The sequence below is a fragment of the Stenella coeruleoalba genome (genome assembly GCF_951394435.1).
Source record: "Stenella coeruleoalba genome assembly, chromosome: 4".
Lineage (NCBI taxonomy): Eukaryota > Metazoa > Chordata > Mammalia > Artiodactyla > Delphinidae > Stenella > Stenella coeruleoalba.
In genome coordinates, this window is record NC_137149.1 from 31,738,267 (window position 1) to 31,760,382 (window position 22,116).

Genomic DNA, 22,116 nt, shown 5'->3' on the forward strand with positions numbered 1-22,116 from the left:
AGGCGCCCTGCATTGGGAGTGTGGAGTTTATCCGCTGTGCCACTAGGGAAGTCCCAATGTATCCTTTTTGATGACTTAGTTTTCTAAGTAGTTATCACTAATTTAATCCCAAACTCTGTCACCTATCTAAATTATTTTCAGTATGGTCATTCCCGTCAAATGCTCTATCAATTTCATCTTCATAAACAGGGCTCTCCAAGGGCTTCCTGACTTCTTGGAGAGGCTTCTGAATGATTATCTTCTAGACCTGGTACACTGCTGTCATCCTGGGATCTCCCTTCACTAGAATTCCCTCCAGTTGTTTCCTGTGTGGGAACTCCTATTCTCTGGATGCAATGTTTTTCTCTTCCTATTTAGGTGAAGCATATCCTCTAATATTTAAGAGAGGGTGTATGATAATTCTAGATTCTAAATTGGAAATATTTTTCTTTTTCCCTTTTTTTTTCTTTTGCGGAAATACCTTTTTTTTTAGAGCTCTGAAGCTATTGTTCCATTTGTCTTCTAGCTCTTGGTGTGTTTCTTGATAGCTTCAATTCATTTATACTCCTGATTCTTTCTTTGTGAACTCTCCATCTTCTCCTTGGAAGCTTGTAGGATTTCCAAACAATTTCAGAACACTGGGGAACAGGGTTTGGAAATTTCATAGTGCTGTGCTTTGATTTTTATCTGTTAAGCTGGACATTCAACGAATGTCTAAAATCCTTCAGTTATAGGAAATTTTGTTGAATAATTTCCTTGGTTATTTCTTCTGGTGGGTTTTCTCTTTTTGGAACTCTTAATATTTGAATCTTAAATTTCCTAGACTGTTCTTTCTTTTTAAAAATTCTCTATTTCTCATCTTTTGGGGTTTTTGCTCTGCATTCTGAAAGATATCTTCACCTTTTCTTCCACTCCTGCTATCTTGTTTTTAATTTCCAGGAGACGAATTTTGTTTCCTGAATACCAATGGCATTGCCATTTCATTGGTAAATCTTTCAATACCTATCTCTAAAATTACTCCTTTAAAGATATAATAACAATGCTATTATAATGCCAAAAGAATGTCTTTAATATCAAGAGTCTAGGGACTCTCTAAATTTCCTGTATTTAAAAATATTTTTTTGTTTGAAGCAGTGTTCAGATAAGTTCATGTATTTCAACTGCTTGATAGTTCTCATAAGTTACCTTTTAATCTTTAGTTTTTCCTATAATTGAATTATTGAAGAGTCAGGTCATTTATGATGTAGTTTTTCACAGTTTGGACTTGACTGATTGCATTTATGGTGATATTACATCTTCCTCTTTCCTCTGCATTAGCTATAAATTGATAATGAAACCTGAAGACTTAAGATCAGTTTTAACTTTTTTGGGGGCATTAATACTTCATCAGGAAGCAGGAAAGTTCTAATGTTCTTTATTTTCATGATTTAGCAGCCATTGAGGACCATGGTCTTGATCCATTTATTTCATTTAAAGTTGTAAAATGGTGACATTATAAAATCTACCTTTCCTTCCTAATTTATTAGCTGTATGTCTACAAAGAAAAACAACTTATCAGTGTAAGGCCCACTGGCCCGAGGCAGGGGAACGCAATCAGACTCACAGGTTGAAACTGACCTGGAGACTTTCCGGACCACCCAGTTCCAGGAACTGACCTGGGGACTTTCCACCCGGCCCAGCCTTCCCGCCTTTCGAGGGGCGGGACTAACGGTCCCCCACGATACCTGAAAAGACCACCAAAGAAGGAATACCCAGCGCCCTCCCGGATTCACCACACCCCTTTCCCTTCTTCCCCTATAAATTCTGCCCAAACCCTCGCCCGGGCGCGACTTTTCTGGCCCCTTTCTCTCGGACCAGTGAACCTCGCCCGGGAGCGTACCCAAATAGAGCTTGTTTAAGCTCTCCTCCGTTTTTGGTGCCGTTCCTTACAATCAGCTTTTTCATTACCTAACTTACAGTTAGTGATGGAAGCCAGAGTAAATGCTTAATTCTTTCCTTTTATTTGTAAGTTTTCAAAACAATGAGTTGGTTTGTTAGCATCCTCCAAGTGTGACAATTAGTTCTTTTTAAATTGTCATCATTATGAACATTTAGATTTAAACATATTTGATTTGTTTCAATACCTTATAGATATTATCCCTTTAGTGCTCTAATTGTGTAATTTTGACAGGGGAAAGTTTCAGTTTGGCTTCTGAGTTCTTTTGACATAATCCTAGTGGTTTTTGATAATTTCTTGTTTTGGATTTGACAGGATGTTTCAGGCTCATTTGCATGAATGATGTCTGAAATAATACATTTGAATTGATAGTATCAAGGTAAACCTATGATATATTTTACCTGAAAAAAGTCTTTCACTGAAAAAGTCCAGAAATATGGACTGACTCAGAAGCACTAAACAGTTTTAGAAGCCCAGATTGTGATATCTAAATACCACTCCCTTCTGAAAACCAGGAATCCTGGGACTCCTTAGAGAAATGGCTGATTCCAAATGTGGTGCTGTGTTTTCATTTGAAGCTTTGGATACTCTTCTAAGCTCATTCCGTTATTGGCAGAGTTCAGAAATATACTGAAATTAAGTTCTATATACAGACTGCAAATGAAGAGTCCCCAAAGAAAAAGCTACAAGGAAACCATTGACAGTTTGAGGTCAAGTAACAAGATTGAAGTTTTAGAAATAACACTCTGACAGCAATGTTAAGAATGGAGTGTGTGGGCAGCAGATGCACAGGATGCCCAGATACGGGGATTAGTTGTGATTCATCCTGGATATAGGAAAGGCCTAATATTAACACAGTAGCAGTGGGGTAAATAAACAGGGAACTGATTTGCTAGCTATTAAGAATGTATGACTGTTGGGACTTCCTTAGCGGTGTAGTGGTTAAGAATCCACCTGCCAACGCAGGGTACACGGGTTTGAGCCCTGGTCCGGGAAGGTCCCACATGCCGCAGAACAACTAAGCCCGTGCATCACAACTACTGAAGCCTGTGTTCTAGAGCCCGTGAGCCACAACTACTGAAGCCCGTGCACCTAGAGCCCATGTTCCGCAACAAGAGAAGCCACCGCAATGAGAAGCCCGTGCACCTTAACAAAGAGTAGCCCCCGCTCGCCACAACTAGAGAAAGCCCATGCGCAGCAACGAAGACCCAATGCAGCCAAAAATAAAAATTAAAAAAAAAAAAAAAGAATGTATGACTGTCAGCATAACTGATGGCAACTTCGGCCTGTAGAAGTTCCTCCTGTCCTTCCACTGGCCCTACCCAGGACTGTACTCTGCAGTAAATCACTTCTCTTGTTGTCAAGGGCTTTGAAGTTAATAGATATTGTTTAATAATCATTAGGACCCAGTGGCTTCTATGCTATCTTAGTCCCCAGACAATGATGAAGACCTTTGCGGACATATTCCCAGTGCCTAGGAGACTACTTACGCATCCATAAACCTTGACTTAGGAATGCACTTCCTGTTTCTAAGCACTACTCCAATACCCTAGGTTAGCTATACAACTGTCCCAATGTCCCCTCAGCGGTGTGGATGCAGCTGTAAATGCTTCTGGATCACAGTCCTCCATGATCTCACCCTGCAAGTTACTGTATAATAAACGGATCCATTGATTACATGGAGCCACCTGCTTCATTTTCTCAGTCTCGAGATACCTTCTTAGTTTGGTGGGCATTTTTCATTCCCTCTTGTCCTCCAGCAAAGAGGCAGTAATGTCAGGTCTTTGGGATTGGTGTGTATTTGTAGGGTAGGGCATTGGGTTATGGAGGAGAAGCACTTCAAACAACTATCTTGGTGCCAGGGACAAGCTATGGAAAGTCCCTTAGGGTACTGGGGGTGGAAGGGGAGATAACTCCTAGAGCAGGCTCCCCTCCATCCCCAGCCCATCCTCCCGTGAAGTAGCTGTGGTATATACTTCGGTGAATTTGAAAATGTCCTTCACACATGGACATTCTACTCTGTGGTAACCAAGGGCCCTCCTGCAGCCTGGATTTCATTCCTCTAAGGATTTCCTGAGAAGCTAATAAAATAGAGGTCTCTTTCTGGCTTACCGGGTGAGAAGTATCCGACAGAAATCTCCTGAAGAGACATCTGCAAGTGGGGAAGGAGGCACCTTGCAGATAACCACTAAAACCTGAGAGATATTAATTACTGATGTCCAGGGATGGGGTATTGACTTTTTTTTTTTTGAAACTGTGCGTTGAGCAGAATTTTAAAGCTAAGTGTAACGTGTGGAGAATGAGCTGTTTAGCAAATCTTCCCTCCGCGAAGCTGGAAAATTCCTTTTTAAATGTGGCCAGGGAGAGGAGGGCACAGATATGGAGGATAGGAAACTGGTGGCCGGGTTTACGGAGTAAAAACCAGAGGGCCGGGAGACCACGTCAATGTCTTCTGCCATCTAGTAAACAGCAGCACGCACCCAAACCCGCAAAGAGGTGGGGAGCTAGTATCTTCCTTGTCCTTCCAGGTCGAGGCCTGGGACGCGTTTCCAGCCTCTGCGCATGCGCAGCGCAAGGCAGCGAGCGGGGGAGGGACCCTGGAAGTTCCACAACTACCTTCTCAGGCCCCGCCCCTACTTCAGAATCAAGAGGGAGGAGCGTCGTGCGCGCTCGCGTCGGTGCGCGCCCTGAAGGCCCGCTCCCACCCTCTGCGTCCGGTTCTCGTCCGGTGCTTCGCCCCACCCCACACACCTCTGTCCGGGACCCATTTAGGAGGCGGGGCCGAGGCGCCGCTCAGTCGGAGCCGCGAGCACGAGCGCGTGCCTACGACAGCGCGTGCCAGCGCGGTCGCGAGGAGACCCCGCCTTCCCGTCCCGCCCACGCCGGCCTCCAGTTCTCTGACTACTCACTGGGCGCTGAGAACGCGGGCACCCGCGCGCTGAGCAGCCATGGAGGTTCCCGGTAGCCTGTGCAAGAAAGTCAAGCTGAGCAATAACGCGCAGAACTGGGTGAGTCGGAGTAGAGGTGCGGAGGAGGCTCTGGGAGGCTCCGGCTGCAGCTTATTTCGTAGCCGCTACCTCCCTTCCGCCTCCTCTGTATCCTCCCTGGAGAATTGGGGGTGGTACCCGAGGCCGCGGCGCCTTCCACCTGGGGCGGTGGGTTGTGCCGGGTGGAGTGGCGCGGCGGGGGCGGGGGTCCGATCCAGGGTCCGTGGGAAGAACTCCCCCTTCTCCAGCTCCTCGCCTCAGAGGAGACCTTGAGGACGCTCTTTCGGCAGTGAGCTGGCGGCTGCTGAAACCTGCATCCCTCGAGGGGGAGCTGCCCGCATCCCCCTCCAGTGGCCTGAAGGTCTGCGGAGGAGGCAGAGGCAGGCGTCTTTGGTACGTTTCCTGGTTTTTCTTGGCTTTGCCAGTGCAGTGAGCCCAGGTTTGGGTCCATCTCCACGTCTTTCCATTTCTGACTTTCAGCGTGAAGGGAGAGTACCCAACAATGCGGCCATTCATGAGCTGAGACTGCCCCGAACTGAGGTTCTTTGTGATTCGGTGCTAAATCGGAATATCCAGCAAATAACATGGAAACAGTGAAGTGTGGGGAAACTAATGGTTTATAACGTTTAGCAAGGACTGCCAGTTTGCTTTGATGGTTAAGCAACCTCGGAAGGTTGCTTGCTTCCTTAATTATTCTTGGTAAGAAACAGCCTTAAGCTAAGATTTTAAGTGTAGAGGGGGTGGGGTGGAGCAGGTGATGTCCAGCTCTGGAGGCCGGAAAGATACTGGTTTTAAGTTTGGGTGGAAATTTTTATTTCACAGTACAGCAAGATCATGAGGTTTAAATGCAGCCTTGTAAATCGTCATTACCCTTGGTGAGTCAAAGAAAAAAAAAGCCATTTCAGACAAATGTTCAAGTCATTAATTTACCACATCTGTTGTTACCAAGTATTCTCACCCGATTCCTTTCCCCTCTTAGTTATTTAACTCTTCCTTAGGTGATAAGGACGGAGAAGAGATAAAAGGGGAATTAGACCATTGGAAAGAGCGCTGGACTAGCGGCCTGGTCTCTGGTTCCAGCTTTGCCGTATAGTAGTTGTGTGATCCTGAGTAAAAACCCTCGACTTCTTTAAACCTCAGCTGACTTAAAGGTATAGTAGTGGTACTTCACTGGAGAGTTTTGAGGAGTAAAGAAGATAATGACTTGGAGAGTGCAGTGATAACACTGCTATGAAACTATTGATACTGCTCCTGTTACCTTGAGGTGTTTCCTGGTTAGGGAAATACGGTTGGCTGAATTAGGGTATTTACATGTCATTTCAGCTACACTGTAACTCATTTACTGTTCCATTTGCCAAATAAGTGCGTGTTCTTTGTAGAGGCGTGTGCTACTCACGGGGAAGGTGAGAAATGAGGGACTCAGTGCTTGCCTTCCAGTTGCTCAGGGCCTGGTTGGGGTTGTGATTGGCATTTGCCGGATGATGAATATATCATTATAGACCGCAGTGAGTGGGGTAAGACAGCTGTTTTATCACAGTTTAGAGGGGAGATTAGTTTAGTCTGGGCGTGATGGAGGTGAAGTGTGCTCAGATTTTTGAGGCAGAGGGGAACTGTATGAATAAGGTCTAATATTAATAATAATTTATATTATTTATAATAATATATATTATTATAAATAATATAAATAATAATAATAATTACCATTATTTACTCCAGGAACAATGAAGAGACCTGTTTAACCACTCTGGAGGGCTTTTGTTGACTGGAGATAAGATTGAATGAGCGGGATGGGGCTAGGTTGTATAGTTGTTAATGTTTGGTTGCTGAGTTGAGACTAGATTCTGTGAGAGATTTTGGATGAGGCTAGAATTTTTAATTTTCAGGGCCTTGTAAATCTTTCTTTGCCCCAGTAGGGAACACCCATCATCTTTTCCTCTCACATACATCAACTGATAGGGACACATGTAACGAATCCAGACACCTTTAAAGTTCCCATCACATGATGAAATTGGTATTCCAGGAAGACAGGTCTGCTAAAGAAATAAGACACTGTTAGAGCCCAGGTATAGAAGTCCTGGAGAACAAACAGGGTTATAGTAAGGTTTAAATGAATTAATAGACTTGAGGAATGCCTGGTACGTGAGCACCAGTTAAGGTCTTTGTCTTGTTACTGCTATGAATTCATACAGTTGTGAGGGTGCAGAGTACTGGGCTAAGGTGGTAGTGGAAAAGCAGCATAGATCCGTTAAGAGCATTCAAGGTTGAGTAAGAAGGACCTGACAAGAGTTAGGGAATGAAAGAGGGAGACGTATTAAAAGAGGATCCTGAGGTTTTAATCCTGGGAAATGAGGGGAAAAGTCGCGGCATGCAGGGAATTTGGGAAGTAGGTTGAGGGCTGGAGTGATGGTGATAATAGTTAAACACTGAAGGAAAGTTTACTATGTGCTGGAGACAGTTTGAAATTTTTTACCTAAATTAACTTATTGAATTTCTGTACCATTTTTGAGGTGGGTATCATGAGAGACAGTGGTTTAAAGCAAGGACCCTGGAACTGACTGCCTGGACTCGAACCTGGGCTTCACTATTTACTAACCGTGTAACCTTTAGGTAGTCACTTAATTTCTCTGTGCCAGTTTGCTCATCTGTAAAATGGGGGTGATGGCCTCACAGGGATATTGTGAAGATTAAAGGAGTTAATATATGAAAAATGCTTAGAACAGTGTCTGGCATATTGTAAGTGTTGTGTGTGTGTTAGCTGTTACAGTCTGAGTATTATGTGTGTTAGCTGTTATTGTTAGTTATCCTCTTTATTCCAATTAGTATCTCCATTTTATTGATGAAGAAGCTGAGGCACAGAGATGTCATAGAGCTTGTAAAAGGTGGACCCAATATTAAGTATGCTGCACGTAAGGGACAGATGGCCTTAGTAGAGATAGTCTGTAGAACAAGGCTATCCAGTAGAAATATAACGTGAGCCACATAATGCAATTTAAATTTTTCTAGAGGTCATAGTAAAAAAAAAAGTAAAAGGAACAGGTTGAAATAAATTTTAGTATTTATTTAACCCAGTATAGCTAAAGTACTGTCATCTCAATATAAAAATGAGTTTAATACTATCATAATCAATATCAAATTATTAAAAGATATACATAAGTATATATTTTAACTTAGCACACGTCTCACTTCAGGCTAACCACATTTTATTTTTAATTAACAACTTTATTGTAGTATAATTGCTTTAAATGTTGTGTTTCTGCTGTATAACAGTGAATCAGCTGTATGTATACATATATCCCCATGTCCCCTCCCTCTTGCGTCTCCCTCCCACCCTCCCTATCCCACCCCTCTAGGTGGTCACAAAGCACCGAGCTGATCTCCTTGTGCTATGCAGCTGCTTCCCACTAGCTAGCTATTTTACATTCACTAACCACATTTTAAAAACTCAGTCGGGACCTGTGGACAGCACAACTATAGGGATTGAGGTAGGTTAAGGTCGAAAATAAAGATTTGATGGTTAAATTCGAGTTAGAGAATATACTAGAGAGAAGGGAGGTGTCTCCATGTACCTACAAGAATAGTAAAGAAAATCAAGAATGAGCATGCCCCTTTAGCCTCCTCTTATCTCAGTCTGACGAAGCATCAGTTGTAATGAGTATCATTTAACATCTGATTGAACCTTTCTCTATTGGGACCGGTTTTCATCTGCCTTCCATAAAACATTTCAAACTGTGTGTTAGCTGGCCCTCAGTTCAGACCCAGGTGTCACTCCCTATTTTGTAGACTCATGTTGGGCCAAATCCCTTGCTTGGACCCGCTTTACAGTGGAGCTGGACCCTACTACCCACAGAGTAGTCTGAGATCTAGCATTGCCGTTCAGAAGCACATACGACAATCTCGTTCTGGTTTGCCGTTCCATTCCCCTCTCTCCTCCATGCCCCCAATTCCCATAGCTCCATATCTCCAGCACCAACTCTCTTTCTTTCTTTCTTTTTTTTTTTTTTTTTCTGTGGTACGCGGGCCTCTCACTGTTGTGGCCTCTCCCGTTGCGGAGCACAGGCTCCGGACGCACAGGCTCAGCGGCCATGGCTCACGAGCCTAGCCACTCCGCGGCATGTGGGATCTTCCCGGACTGGGGCACGAACCCGTGTCCCCTGCATTGGCAGGCGGACTCTCAACCACTGCGCCACCAGGGAAGCCCCAACTCTCTTTCTATACCTTGCATCCTCAGGGGTTTACACAAGCCTTTCCTTCTGCCCTGATGCCTGTTGACCTTTATCACTTGTGGAAATCTTAAGAGCCTCGGGCTCCTGTACTGAAACTGTGGCCTCCTGTGTCCACACACTGTTGCACATAGGCTGAATTCTTTGTGCACCTCTGTGTTATGTTGCAGTCTGCAATTATTGTGTATCATGTAATCATATTTCGTTATAGAGGTTTTGCGTCTACACGGAGCTTTTCCTTATATAACAGGATGGGGATAAGGGTTAGGGTGCTGAGTAGGCCTCGGTACTTCTGTTATTAAAAGTCTTAGATAACTTACTAGTAACTTAGCACAGCTTAAGTAAGAGAATAAGCTCCATACGTGGTAGAATTAAAATTATAGTTTTGTCACTTACTACCTGTGTGATCTTGGGCATGTTGCCTAACTCCTCTGTGCCTCACTGTCTTCAAATGTAATAATGTGGATAATGAAACACAGCTTGTAGTGGAGCTAATAGGGCGTATCTCATAGGGTTATAATGAGGTTTCAGTTATTTAATACATTTAGAGCACTCTAGTGCTGGCACATGGGCACTGTTTAAGATGTTCTTATTTATTAAGTCATCGAATACTTGACACCTGCTTTGTGCATGCCTGTGTTCCAGGTGCTGGGGCTGCAGTGGTAAAAAGACAGCCAATGGTCCTGCTCTCATGGATATTACATTCTACCTGGGAGAGGGTTAATCGAAAAGCAAATAAATGAATGAGATATTTTTCCTTTTTATCAGTTCTACCTTTTCTGAACAATGTGTCCCTCATACTGTTCGATGCCTTTCATAGAAGGCCAGCAGCCCATTCTGGATTTGGGGGAAGACTGAGGTGGTCCAAAAATGAAGCAAGCATGCAGAAATGGAACACACAGCATATGGAAAGCCATATATTCCTCCTTCAGAGCATTGGCCTGGCTGTGTGCAGGGGCAGCTACTGAGTTTCCTTCCCCGGAAGCTAGGGAGATACTGCTGGAAAAGTGGCCTAAAGGAGAAGGAGAACTGGACTTTACCAAGAATGCCCTCCGTGTTGACTGAAAACAAGAACGGGAAGAATGACAGCAGGGTCTGGATCTGCATGGTCCCATCTGGTAGCCACTAGCCACCTGTGGCAACTTAAATTTAGTTAAACTAAGATGAAATGTTCCATGTTTCAAGTGCTACATTTCCATAGGAAGCTCGTGGCCACTGTATGGGACTGTGCCGTGTAGAACATTTTCATCATCTCAGAAAGTTATACTGGACAGGTCTAGATAGTAACTTTGGGATGACTGCTGACATTTTTTCCTACTTATGTGTGTATTTCTGTACTCGTGTATTTGTTCTTACTTTCTTCCCCGGGGAAGGAAATTTCGAGAGATGGTAGCAACTTTGGAATCACGGTTTTGGGCAATTCTGTAGTCCTGGCTCCAGCAGGGTACCCAGCTGTCAGTTAGCCTCCCCTTTAGCATAGTGGCTTCTATAAAGTTGAAATATGAAATAAGCTTCCCCAGCTTGGCTCTATTACATTGACCTTTGAGGAGCAGTTTTCTTCTCCAGTGATTTTCAACCAGGTAAAAATTTACTTCCCCCAGGGGGGTGTTTGGAAAATATCTGGAGACATTTTTGGTTGTTATATTTGTGTGTGTGTGTGGGGGGGGTTGCTTCTGACATCTGTTGGGTAGAGTCCAGGGATGCTGCTACAAAACCTGCAGTGCACAGGACAGTCCCCACAGCAAAGCATTATCGTTAATGCTGAGGCCCAAAAGTCACTAATGCTGAGGTTGAGAAACCCTGTTCTATTCTTCTCTTTGAGTAAGAAAAAGGGGAAATAAATTAGGTAACTCTGAAATGCAAACCTAGTAATTTAAAATAAAATCCGATACTAGCATTTTCTCCTCCACCAGCTAGGATGTGACCATCTTTTGCTCTGAGATGGATCAATTACTCATAGCATACCAACAGCAAAACAGTAAAATCCAACCCTGAATTGTTTTGAAAGCGAATTACTAAGTAATTAGTTCAAATGAAGACACTGGGTTTTTTTTTGGTTTTGTTTTTGCTTGTTGTTTTTATTTTGGTATTTACCTAAGTGGTAATTATTTCCGTGAAATATCCTTTCCTAAGGACACAGTTCTCTACCAAGTAAGTTTTAGCTGAGTAAACAGTGGAAAAGTTGGACAGTACATATAGAAATCCCGTTAGATGACTGCAGCCATTGTTCTTATTCTTCTCTGTAGTTTCTTTGATGGTTGCATCCCTTCCCTCTGTCTTTATCTCTCATATGTTTAAGTGTTCAGTTCATTGTTTTTTTAGTATATTTACAGTTTTATAACCATCACCAATATCTACTTTTAACATTTTCATCACCCCCAAAAGAAACCCTGTACCCATTAGCAATCATTCCCTATCCTTCCCCTTTCCCTCTCTGTAGCACCTGCCAACCAATAATCTACCTTTTGTCTCTGGATTTCTTTATGCTAGACTCTCCTATGAATGTAATGATATAATATATGGCCTTTAGTGTCTAACTTCTTTAACTTAGAATAATGTTTTCAAGGTTCATCCATGTAGCATGTATCAATACTTCACTCCTTTACATGCTTGAATAATATTACGTTTAATGGATGTATCACATTTTGCTTTTCCTTTCATTAGTTGATGAACATTTGAGTTGTTTCTCCTCTTCAGTTGCTATGAATAAGGCTGCTGTGAACATTCATGTACAGTAAGTCTCCTACATACGAATGAGTTCCGTTCCGAGAGCGCATTTATAAGTCCAATTTGTTCGTAAGTCCAACAAAGTTAGCCTAGGTACTCAACTAACACAGCCGGCTATATGGTACTGTACCGTAATAGGTTTATACGCTTTTCACAAAAATAATAAATAAAAAACAAACAAACACAAAAAATAAAACATTTTTAATCTTACAGTACATACCTTGAAAAGTACAGTGCAGTACTGGCTACATCACTGCTTCTGGACATCCTGGGCTTGAAATAAAGATACTGTACTACTGTACTCTATACAGTATTGTACAGTAAAGTACACGAAAGCACTACCACCTGTAGAGGACACATCCCCATCATGTATGTAGGGAAAGCCCCGCTGTCACCGTAGTGGGAGGCAGGGGCCTGTCATAGTGTAAAGGTGTCTTTCTCTCTTTATTGTTTGTCTCCTCCCCTGAAATGTTTTTGATCCGTTTTACTCCCCGTATCTAGGAGGGATCCATCAACAAATGATGAATGAACAGGTAGTCTCAGGCTCATTTCTGACTTCTAAGAATCTCTTCTGGCTGGACTTCCCAAGTGGAGGCCATTCAGGGCTCCTTCCATTAAAAGTATTGACAGTTTAAAATATCCATTCAGTAAATATTTAAGTGTTCTTTAATCTTTAAAACAGAGTAGTCGGAGAGCCATAATGTATATGCGGAGTGTATGCGTGACAATCTGTGATCGAATAGGCATGCCAGTATCTTAGCTCTGATTCGGGAGATCTGGGGTAGGGCCTGAGATTCACTTTCTGAGAAGCAACTGGGTCATTGCCAGTGTTGCTGTGCCCCATGCTTTGTAGCAGCAAGGTTTTAAGTGTAGCCTTTTCAAGTTGTTTTCTTAACCTCCAGGAATGCATGAGCCTCGGTTTTGCTGTTTGTCTTTGGCTTGTTAACGTTAATGTTCAAAAGATTAACTTCAGTTATCAATAACGCAGTGAACGAAAGCTTTCTTCTCACTGTATTCTTTTCAGTTTTATCCACATGGTACTCTACCATCTCTCCAGTTTACTCACAGTATGTCTTGGGATATAAAAGACACATCCGGGTTACCATTTCAGGTATTCTCTTTGGAAGAATATACTGTTTGGCAGTCAGTTTAAGATGGGTGGTGGGGTGAGTGATCGATGTTGAAGTCCAGAATTATGCTTCATATGTGGTGTATTTTCTGTGCCTTTACAAATTTCACTGAAAAATGCAGAGTTCTTCATAAAATCATCATAAACTCACAGACCATGAAATTCTCTAAGTAGCATCATCGGAGAAGTTAATTTGTCCCATACGGAAGTGGATAAGATAACAAAACAGCCCATGTGGAAGTTAAGGTGGGTCAAAAAGGGACACAGGGCCACTCGTGTGGGTGCTGAGGACAGCAGTTTGTAGAATGTGTAGGAAATGTACACCACACATAATGAGAGGCCACCTGACGTTAGCTTAGTAACAGGACTGGTAGTCATTTAGTCCCAATCGTAGAAAGAGAAGGAATTCTTTTGAAATGAATTGTCCCAGTTCCGCTATTCTTAAGACTTCTGAATGTCAATCATCATTTCATTTGCAGGTTATACAGAGAACACAAATCACGCTTTAAAATAAATGCCTTATATCTTTTACTGAGCACTGACAAGGCACAAGAAAAGAGGTTGGGTGTTGTGAAAAACACAAAGAACTATAACTCATAGTGCTTGACCTATTCTCCCAAGGAAGTAAAAATTATATACAAAAAGACCGTATAAAATGGTCCATAGATAACAGACAAATCCTATGGGCAGTAAATGTTACAGGGACTGCCTTGGGTATATGTACAACAAGCCAAATATTACTATCAACCACCCAGACTCTTAGAAAAGAATAAGCCTGATTTCATTGTTCTGTGAATAGAAACTAGGGCATTGAAGACTCTGAGAACAGGAATGGAGAGTTGGAAGGAAATAACTCACTGATGCACCCACTAATGTCATGTTTTCCTGGCGGGATTATAGGAAGGCTTTGGCTAGAGTGGGTGGAAAAGGAAAAGAGGGGAAGGGGAACTAGAAGATTACATATGGAAGTGAGCTTTAGATTTTTAGTAAAGTTCAGGCATACACCCACCACCTTGCAATTCTAAGAGTTTTAAAAAGTGCTCTTTGATTTATTCTGAAAAACCAGGAGGTAGGAGATTGTGGCAGATCTTTTTTTAAGTTTGTGTTTTAATATGGAAAATATCAAGCATACATAAACAGTAAGCCTCCTTGTACCCAGACTGCCATATTTACTGCCAGAATTCTTTTAAATGTAGGAGGCAGGAAGCCCGGAGGGAGCATACTTTTCTAGTGATTAAAACAATCTCTTATCCTATATTTGCTCTCAACCACAGCCTCAGCATTTTGTAGCTTCTCAGTTTTTATACATTCTACTCAGTTTAAAAAGAAAAGCGGAAGATATTTTATGGTGCCAAAATGAATTAAAACTCATTAAATACATGTTTCTTCTTGCCCTAAAGCAAAGTAACTTGGAAAAAAATCGCGAAACAAAATGACGAAGTCAAACAGGTTCTGCAAGTGTAGGCAGCTAATGTGTATAGCACCCTCCTTGTCCCCCTATCCCTGTCCTGTCCCCTTCCAGCAGACCCAGCTCCTGTCTCCTCCTCCCAGGCTGCCTGCCTGGGAGCTAAAACTGGATACCTCAGGAAAGAGGGGCCGCTGCTTCCCGGGAGACACAGACGTCTGGGTCAGACACCCCGGGTTTTGTTTAAAATTCTGAAAATGCAGAGCTGGAAAGTTATGTTTGCTTCATCAGTTTAATTGAAAGGAAATGGTTTGGGAGACCCATAGTAGAATTCTTTGTGATTATTGGAACTATGGATACATCTGCTAATGAGATGGTTAGTGGGGGAGGGCTGCAGCTTTTGTGGTGGGCCTATTAAAAGAATTGTCCAATTGTCCCTTTGGCTCCCGAGGACACCCCCAGGGCAGTGAGTGAGAGTAAGATGCAGATGGGCAGAGATGCTTTCTCCTGTACACTAGGGGAATTGTGCAGGGAGAGGGGGAAAGAGATCCTGAACCTCAGGCACCTTCTCAGGCCAACCAGTTTTAGAAAAGAACTCATCTGGAAGTTGAAGATCTGGATAGAAATGGTCCCTTGACAAAGTCCATGTTCATGTACCTATCAGGGTGTTTGTTCCCCATTTTGAAGGCCTCTGGGTCAAGGGTGAATCAGTGTATTTCGTGCCTCAACCTGAGCCACTCACGTGGCTGCAGAAGACATGGTCATGGCCACTGCTCTTGTTTTAGATGTATGACCGTTGCCTCCAGACGGCTTGTTTGGACTGCCCAGGAATCATTCTGGATTTCCCCAGTTACTTTTTCACTTTTCTTTGCACTTGCTGTTCCCTGTCTGGAAGGTGCTTCCCTCAGAGGTCATCCTCTTTTTGCTGAAGCCTTCTCTGGCCACCCTGTCTAAATATCATACTTCGTATGATATTTCTTCACTTTTTTTGCTTTATTTACTTTTTCCCCCTCTTTGATACTTATTTCTAACTTACATAATTTCCTTCTTTATCTTGATGTTTTCTTTTCTCGCCTCTATTTTTCCTCTTAGTCCAGTGGTTCTCAAACTTGAACTGGCATCCGAGTCACTTGGAGGCTTTAAAATGCAGATTGTCAGGCCCCACGCCAGAGTTTCTGACTTAGTCTGTTTGGAGCAGGTCCTGATAATTTGCATTTCTGGCAGTTCCCAGGAGATGCCAAAGCTGCTGGTTAGGGACCACGCTTTGAGAACCGCTTCCCTGGGAGGGAAGACTAGAGAAGCCCCAGGAGGATGGTGATTTTATTGGTATTGTGCACTTCTGTTTCATCAGCAGCTAGAAGAATGTCAAGCATGTAGTGTGCATTCAGTAGATATCTTTGAGTGAATGATGAATAAAACTGTCTTAAAAAAAATAAGAGCTATACGCAGTATGAAATGCAAACACCCTATTAAAAGAATGCTGACACTTACCTATTTTATAAAGGCATAACTTGTTGAAAAGAATCTAAATTATATTTTTGCTCCATAGGAGGAGAAAATAGAGGCTGTGTGATTCATTTTTTTTAATTTTAGAAAACAGCTTTATTGAGATAATTTGCCTACCGTTCAATTTACCCACTTAAAAATGTACAATTTGATAGTTTTGATTATATTTACACAGTTTTGCAACCATCAGCACAGTCAATTTTAGAGCATTTTAATTACCCCAGAAAAGAACCCCATATCCATCAGAAGTCACTCCACATTCCTCTCCCAACATCCCAGCCTGAGGTAACTGCTAATCTGCTTTCTATCTCTTTAGATTTTCCTATTCTGGATGGTTCATATAAATGGAATTATGCAATATGTGGTCTTTGTGACTGGCATCTTTCACTTAGCATAATTGTTTTGTTTTGTTTTGTTTGTTTTGCGGTACGTGGGCCTCTCACTGTTGTGGCCTCTCCCGTTGCGGAGCACAGGCTCCAGACGCGCAGGCTCAGTGGCCATGGCTCACGGGCCCAGCCGCTCCGCGGCATGTGGGATCTTCCCGGACGGGGTCACGAACCCGTGTCCCCTGCATCGGCAGGCGGACTCTCAACCACTGCGCCACCAGGGAAGCCCAGCATAATGTTTTTGCGGTTTGTCTGTCTTGTAGGTTGTATTAGTACTTCATTCCTTTTTATTACCAAATAATATTCCACTGTATGTATATACCATATAATTAAACAGTTTTGTTTATCTGATTATTAATTGATGGACAGATGGGATGTTTTCACCTTTTGGCTTTTATGAATCATGCTGCTAGAACATATGTGTACAGGTTTTGTGTGGACATGTTTTCATTTCTTGTGAGCATCAATCTAGGAGGGCGAATCATTTGGACATATGATAATTATAATTAATGTTTTGTAGAACTTCGCTTTTCCAGAGTGACTGTATACTCCCATCAGCAAACGTATGAGGATTCTAATTTCTCCATATCCTCACTAGCACTTGTTATTTCCTGTCTTTTTGATTATAGCCGTCGAGTGAGTGTGCAGTGGTATCTCGTGGTTTTGATTTGCATTTCTTGGGTGGCTAATGATGTCGAGCATCTTTTAATGTGCTTATTCACCATTTGTATTGTTTTCTTTGGAGAAACGTCTATTAAGATCCTTTGAGAACTATGTAATTTTATGCCCTTTTTGTTTAAGGAGAAGAAAATTTGAGAGAACAACAATTACCTTCCATTTTTTTCATCATGCATTTCATGATACCTGCAGACATCCCTTCCACACTTCATTCAGGAATCTGCTCAGATGCCACCTTCTCAGAGGTTTTTCCTGATCATCCGGCCTAAAGAGGCACTCATCCCCTATCTCCCTTTCCATTCTTACCCTGTTTTATTTTCAGAGTGCACTTGTCACTCTCTGACTTAATAATTAAGTGTTATTGGTCTGTCTCCTGCCAGTGGAATGAGCTCAGTGAGAGTAGGGACCCTGTTTTGTTCACTTGGTGTACTAGTAGGGCCTCAGGAAACAATGGTTGAACGAAGGAATGAGTGAGAAGACTGGGCTCTGGAGTCTGCCACTTACCAGTTAGGGGAACTGGGGCAAGTTATTTAACTTTGCTCAGGTTTACCACCTTCATCTGGAAAACCACAGTAGTAGGAGTTTGTGCATCCTTGAGGGGCTTTGCAGACTAATTAATTGGTGTTTGTAAAGAACTGAACACCGTGCCAGGTACTCTAAAGAAAGAAAAAGCTGTTAGTTTTCATCTTTTTCCTTTCTTTTGGCATGTTACATAGGGCAGTTACTGTATGTTTGCAAGGAATATATGTTTACCTTTTAAGGGACTCAGGTAAACCAGAATTCTTTCTTTTTTTTCTTTTTTCCAGGGGATGCAGAGGGCCACTAACGTCACCTATCAAGCTCACCACGTCAGCAGGAACAAGAGAGGTCAGGTGGTGGGGACCAGAGGTGGCTTTCGTGGTTGCACGGTTTGGCTAACAGGTATGGTCTGGAGAGACAAGCCAGTCTGTTTCGAAAGCAGTGGTATAGACAGCCTTGAGCCAGGAGTAAGGATACTTACATTTTGAGCTCTGTTCTTGTATCTGGAGCACCATAATATGTAACTGACAAAAGTTGCTTAATAATAACATATTTTCTTTTGGTGATTCCTTTTGTTCTTTACATAATTGCTGTTAAAGAGGAAAAATCAGAATGCAGCTTAAAACTACTTTCTAGTTGATAACTACCATACATTCTATAAAATTCTGCATGCAAATAGGACCTGGATTCTGCCTTCAAAATGCTAATAATGTAGACCATATGAAGAGAAAGAATGAGTGGTAAAGAATTTCACGCAATCAGTTTCTAATGATTCTTCTTTTGCTTTGGCTTCTGATTGATTCTTGTGTTGATTTTCCCAGAATCTCTCTTTGAGAGGGTAAATTGATCCAGGTTTTGGAGGTGGTTTTAAAAATGATGGATCTTTTTTCACTTCTAGGAGTTTTAAATAAAATTTTGTTGCATCTCGCCAATTTACCCATGCTGGAGGACAGAGGGAATGAAAAGCGCCCACTGAATTGAGAAGGAATCTTGAGACTGAAAAGCAAGGCAGGCAGCTCCGTATAATCAGTGGATCAGTTTATGTTACAGGGTAACTTATTCACAGGGTGGGATCTGGCAAGCAGTGATCTGGAAACATTCACAGCTGCACTCTGCGCTGCTGAGGGGCCCCTGGGACAATTTCATAGTTAACCTAGGGTACGGGGGTACGTGCTCGGAAACAGGAAGTGTATTCCTAAGTCAGGATTTATGAATGGGTAACTAGTCTTCTGGGCACCAGGAATATATTAGCAAAGGTCTTCAGCATTGTTTGGGGACTAACAGAGCATAGAGGCCACCTGGACCTAACGAACATTAATCTGTTAACTACAAAGCCTTGATGACAAAGAAGCGCCAAGTTGGCATCAGTTATGCCGACAGCCATACAACCCACTAAAATTTATACCTATTTATTTTCCAAAGGTGGATGAGGGTCCATTTTCCAATGTCTTTGTTAACATGGATATTACCCATCCTTAAAACTTTTGCTGATTGCCAAAAAACAGCATTCCCATTTTCTGTTTTTATAAATTGAGAATTTCAACTGTAGATAGGTCTGTGTGTTTCTGTATGAAAGAAGAGAGCATTTTTGAGTTCTTCCCATCTCCTCATTCTTAAGTCTAGATAGATGTTAAATTGTTATATTTATATTGTCTAGGCTTGTGACACATTCTGTTCCAAATCTTAAATTTCCATAGGTGTTTGTATTTGAGTTCTGTAAGTAAATTGATTCAACCTTATCACCTTCCCATCAGTTCTTTTATTATGGCATGCCCACTCATGAGCTCTTTCTTTGAGTCAAGTTTTTATGGTCTGTATTTTTTTGTTCAGTGGTTTTTATAAGATGGCTTTCCGTTGGATTCTGAATTCCCTGAGTTTTTGTGTTGGAGTAATGTTTTAAGAATTCCAGGACAAAGAAAGTATGAACCAAATATATATTTTACCCAGCCAAGTTGTCATAAGAGGCAGACATTTCTTCTATTAAATGTGGTGACTAATCCAATTTTTTTTTCTTCTTCTAAGGAGCTTTCCTTTTTTCATCTGCATGCCTGAAGAATTACTTCTTTTCGTATATTTTCTTTCGGAAGTTTTGCTTTTCTCATTTAGGCCCTTTTCCTTCTGCAATTGATTTTTGTGTGTAGTGTGAGGGGCGGATCCATTTTCTTTTCTTTCCATACGGATAATCAGTTGTCCCAAGATGAGGGTATCCTTTTTCTCTGATCTGCTGTGCCAGCTGTCATAGATCAGGTTTCCATTTACGTGTGGATTTGTTTCTGGGAGCTCTGATCTATTCCACTGGTATACTTGTCTATTGCTCTATTACTACCACACTGTCTTAATTACTATATATTTGTAGAGTCTTGAAATCTAGTGGAGTAAATCCTCTTACCTTCTTCATTAGGAATGTCTTGACTGTTTTTTTTTTTTTTTTGGCTCTTTGTATTGTATAAATTTTGTAATAGGTTTAACTAATTCCACCAAAATCCAGTTGGGATTTGATTTGGGATTACATTGTATCTAAAGGTCAATTTGGGAGGAAATTGATCTTTAGAATATTGGGTACTCCTTTTCTTAAACATGGTATATTCCATTTATTTTACCACTAATGATGCTTATAAATACTTCTATCAGATTGTTTTGGTACTTGCTTTACAGTGTAGGATGTAATCAGCTTCATAAATGTGTATTTGTAAAGAAAATGTGTTCCCCTGATGTGGGCAATATTCTATATACGTCCATCAGATCAAGGTTGTTAATTATGTTGTCAAATTTATAGCCTTCACTTTTTTTTTTTTTGATATTGTTGGAAACGGAAGTCATGATTTCTTTCTTTTTCTTGCAATTCAGTAGCTTAACCAGATCTGTCCAGGTATGGAGTGGTTTGTATGTCATTTTCTTGGAACACTGTTTTTTCTTACATCTTATTTCGGATAAACTTTCTGGTTTTGTATTTTTACATTGATTGGTATATGAGTTTCCCAGGGCCACTGTAACAAATCACTACAAACCGAGTGGCTTCAAACAACAGAAGTTTATTCTCTCACAGTTTGGGAACCTGAAATCAAAGATGGTTCCTTCTGTCAGCCTCTCTCCTAGCGTCTGGTTCTGCTGGCAATCCTTAGCGTTCCCTGGCTTGTAGAGGTACCACTCCAGTCTCTGCTTTCGCCTTCAGGTGGCCTTGTTATAAAGATTTCAGTCACTGGATTTAGTGCCCACCGTAGTCCTGTGTGGCCTCATTTTAATTTAACTAATTACATGCACAGAGACCCTGTTTCCAAATAAGGTCACATTCTGAGGTTCCAGCTGTATGTGAATTTTGGGGAGGACGCTCTTCAACCTAGTACATTTGGTTTCTCTTTGGTGTACCAGTTTTCTTTATCTTAGCTTTGAATTATCTGTCTTGTATTATCTATTAATTTTCTCTAACCACTTTGATATCCTAGCCTTTTTGTCTACGTTCACTATAATCATCTCAGTGAAATTTTCTGTGTCATTAGTTCAGTTTTCAGCAGTGTCTGTTCTTTGTTTCAAATTAAATATATACATAAAATACATACATGTACACATGTATGTATAAACAGACACTTTAATTGTAGTTTAGGTTATCTGTTTTTTTTTAATTTTTATTTTATATTGGAGTATAGTTGATTAGGTTGTCTTTGTTGTATAAGAAGCTGATGTTTTCAGTTTTTTTCCCCCCTGATTCCTAGTGTTCAACTAGTAGTTAAAAACAACAATAACAAAGAACAGAAAAACCTAGTCCCCCCAACATCCATCTCTTTGTTCAGTCATTGTTGCTATGTAACAAATTACCCAAACCCTAGTGGTGTGAAACAGCCATTTTAACTTGCTCACTGTTTTGTGGGTAAGGAATTCAGGAGTGCTCTGCTGGGCGGTTCCCCCCGGGTCTTGCTTGGTTGCAGTCATGCTGGCTTGGGCTCCAGTCATCTAAAGCCACAACTGGCTGGGTGTCCGCAATGACTCCCCAGTGGACGCTGCTGGTCAGCTGGGAGCTGAGCTGGCTAAGGCTATCGACAGGAACACCTACTTGTGATTTCTCTAGCACGGTGGTCTCAGAGTATTTGACAGCTGGCTTCTCCCCAATTAAATATCCAAAGAGAAGCTGAACAGCCTTTTCTGACAGTCTTGGAAGTCATGTTCATCATTTTCACTATATTGTTTTGGCTACAGGCGACTCCTAAGTCCAGCCCAGATTCAAGGGCTGAGAAATACTCTGCCTCTGGGTGTGACAGTGGCAGTGTCACATTGTAAACAAGCTTTCAGTCAATCTTTGGAAAATACTACCTGCTGTACTCATGTTAATATACATTTTTAATGTAGAAACCATATAACACTATATTGATCCTCTTAACATATCATCCTTTTTAAAATTGATTTTTCAGTTAGCCTTCTATACTAGCATGTCAAAGTATCAGTACATTAGGTTTCAGTGTTCTATCTCTTGTCTCATAACTATCTTAATTTTTTTTTTGAAATATCTATCTGTGTATTTATATATTTGGCTGCGTTGGGTCTTAGTTGCGGCACGCGGGATCTTCGTTGTGGCATGTGGGATCTTTAGTTGCGGCATGCGAACTCTTAGTTGTGGCATGTGGGATCTAGTTCCCTGACCAGGGATTGAAC

The 22,116-nt window shown here is 41.7% G+C and overlaps 1 protein-coding gene across 3 annotated transcripts in view; it reads left to right on the plus strand.

The window, feature by feature from the left end:
- The first annotated feature begins 4,088 nt into the window (after positions 1 to 4,088).
- The window catches only part of PAPSS1 (3'-phosphoadenosine 5'-phosphosulfate synthase 1), a 109,675-nt gene continuing 91,647 nt past the window's right edge, over positions 4,089 to 22,116 (plus strand). The window contains exons 1-3 of one of the 3 annotated variants that reach the window (XM_079919974.1): positions 4,089 to 4,923; positions 5,193 to 5,295; positions 17,760 to 17,874. In XM_079919974.1, coding sequence (XP_079776100.1) covers positions 17,763 to 17,874 — 112 coding nt within the window. In that variant the 5' untranslated portion in view covers positions 4,089 to 4,923; positions 5,193 to 5,295; positions 17,760 to 17,762. Of the gene's footprint in view, positions 4,924 to 5,192; positions 5,296 to 5,979; positions 6,054 to 17,759; positions 17,875 to 22,116 lie in introns of those variants that run through there. The other 2 variants (XM_079919973.1, XM_079919975.1) reach the window with 2 other exon arrangements.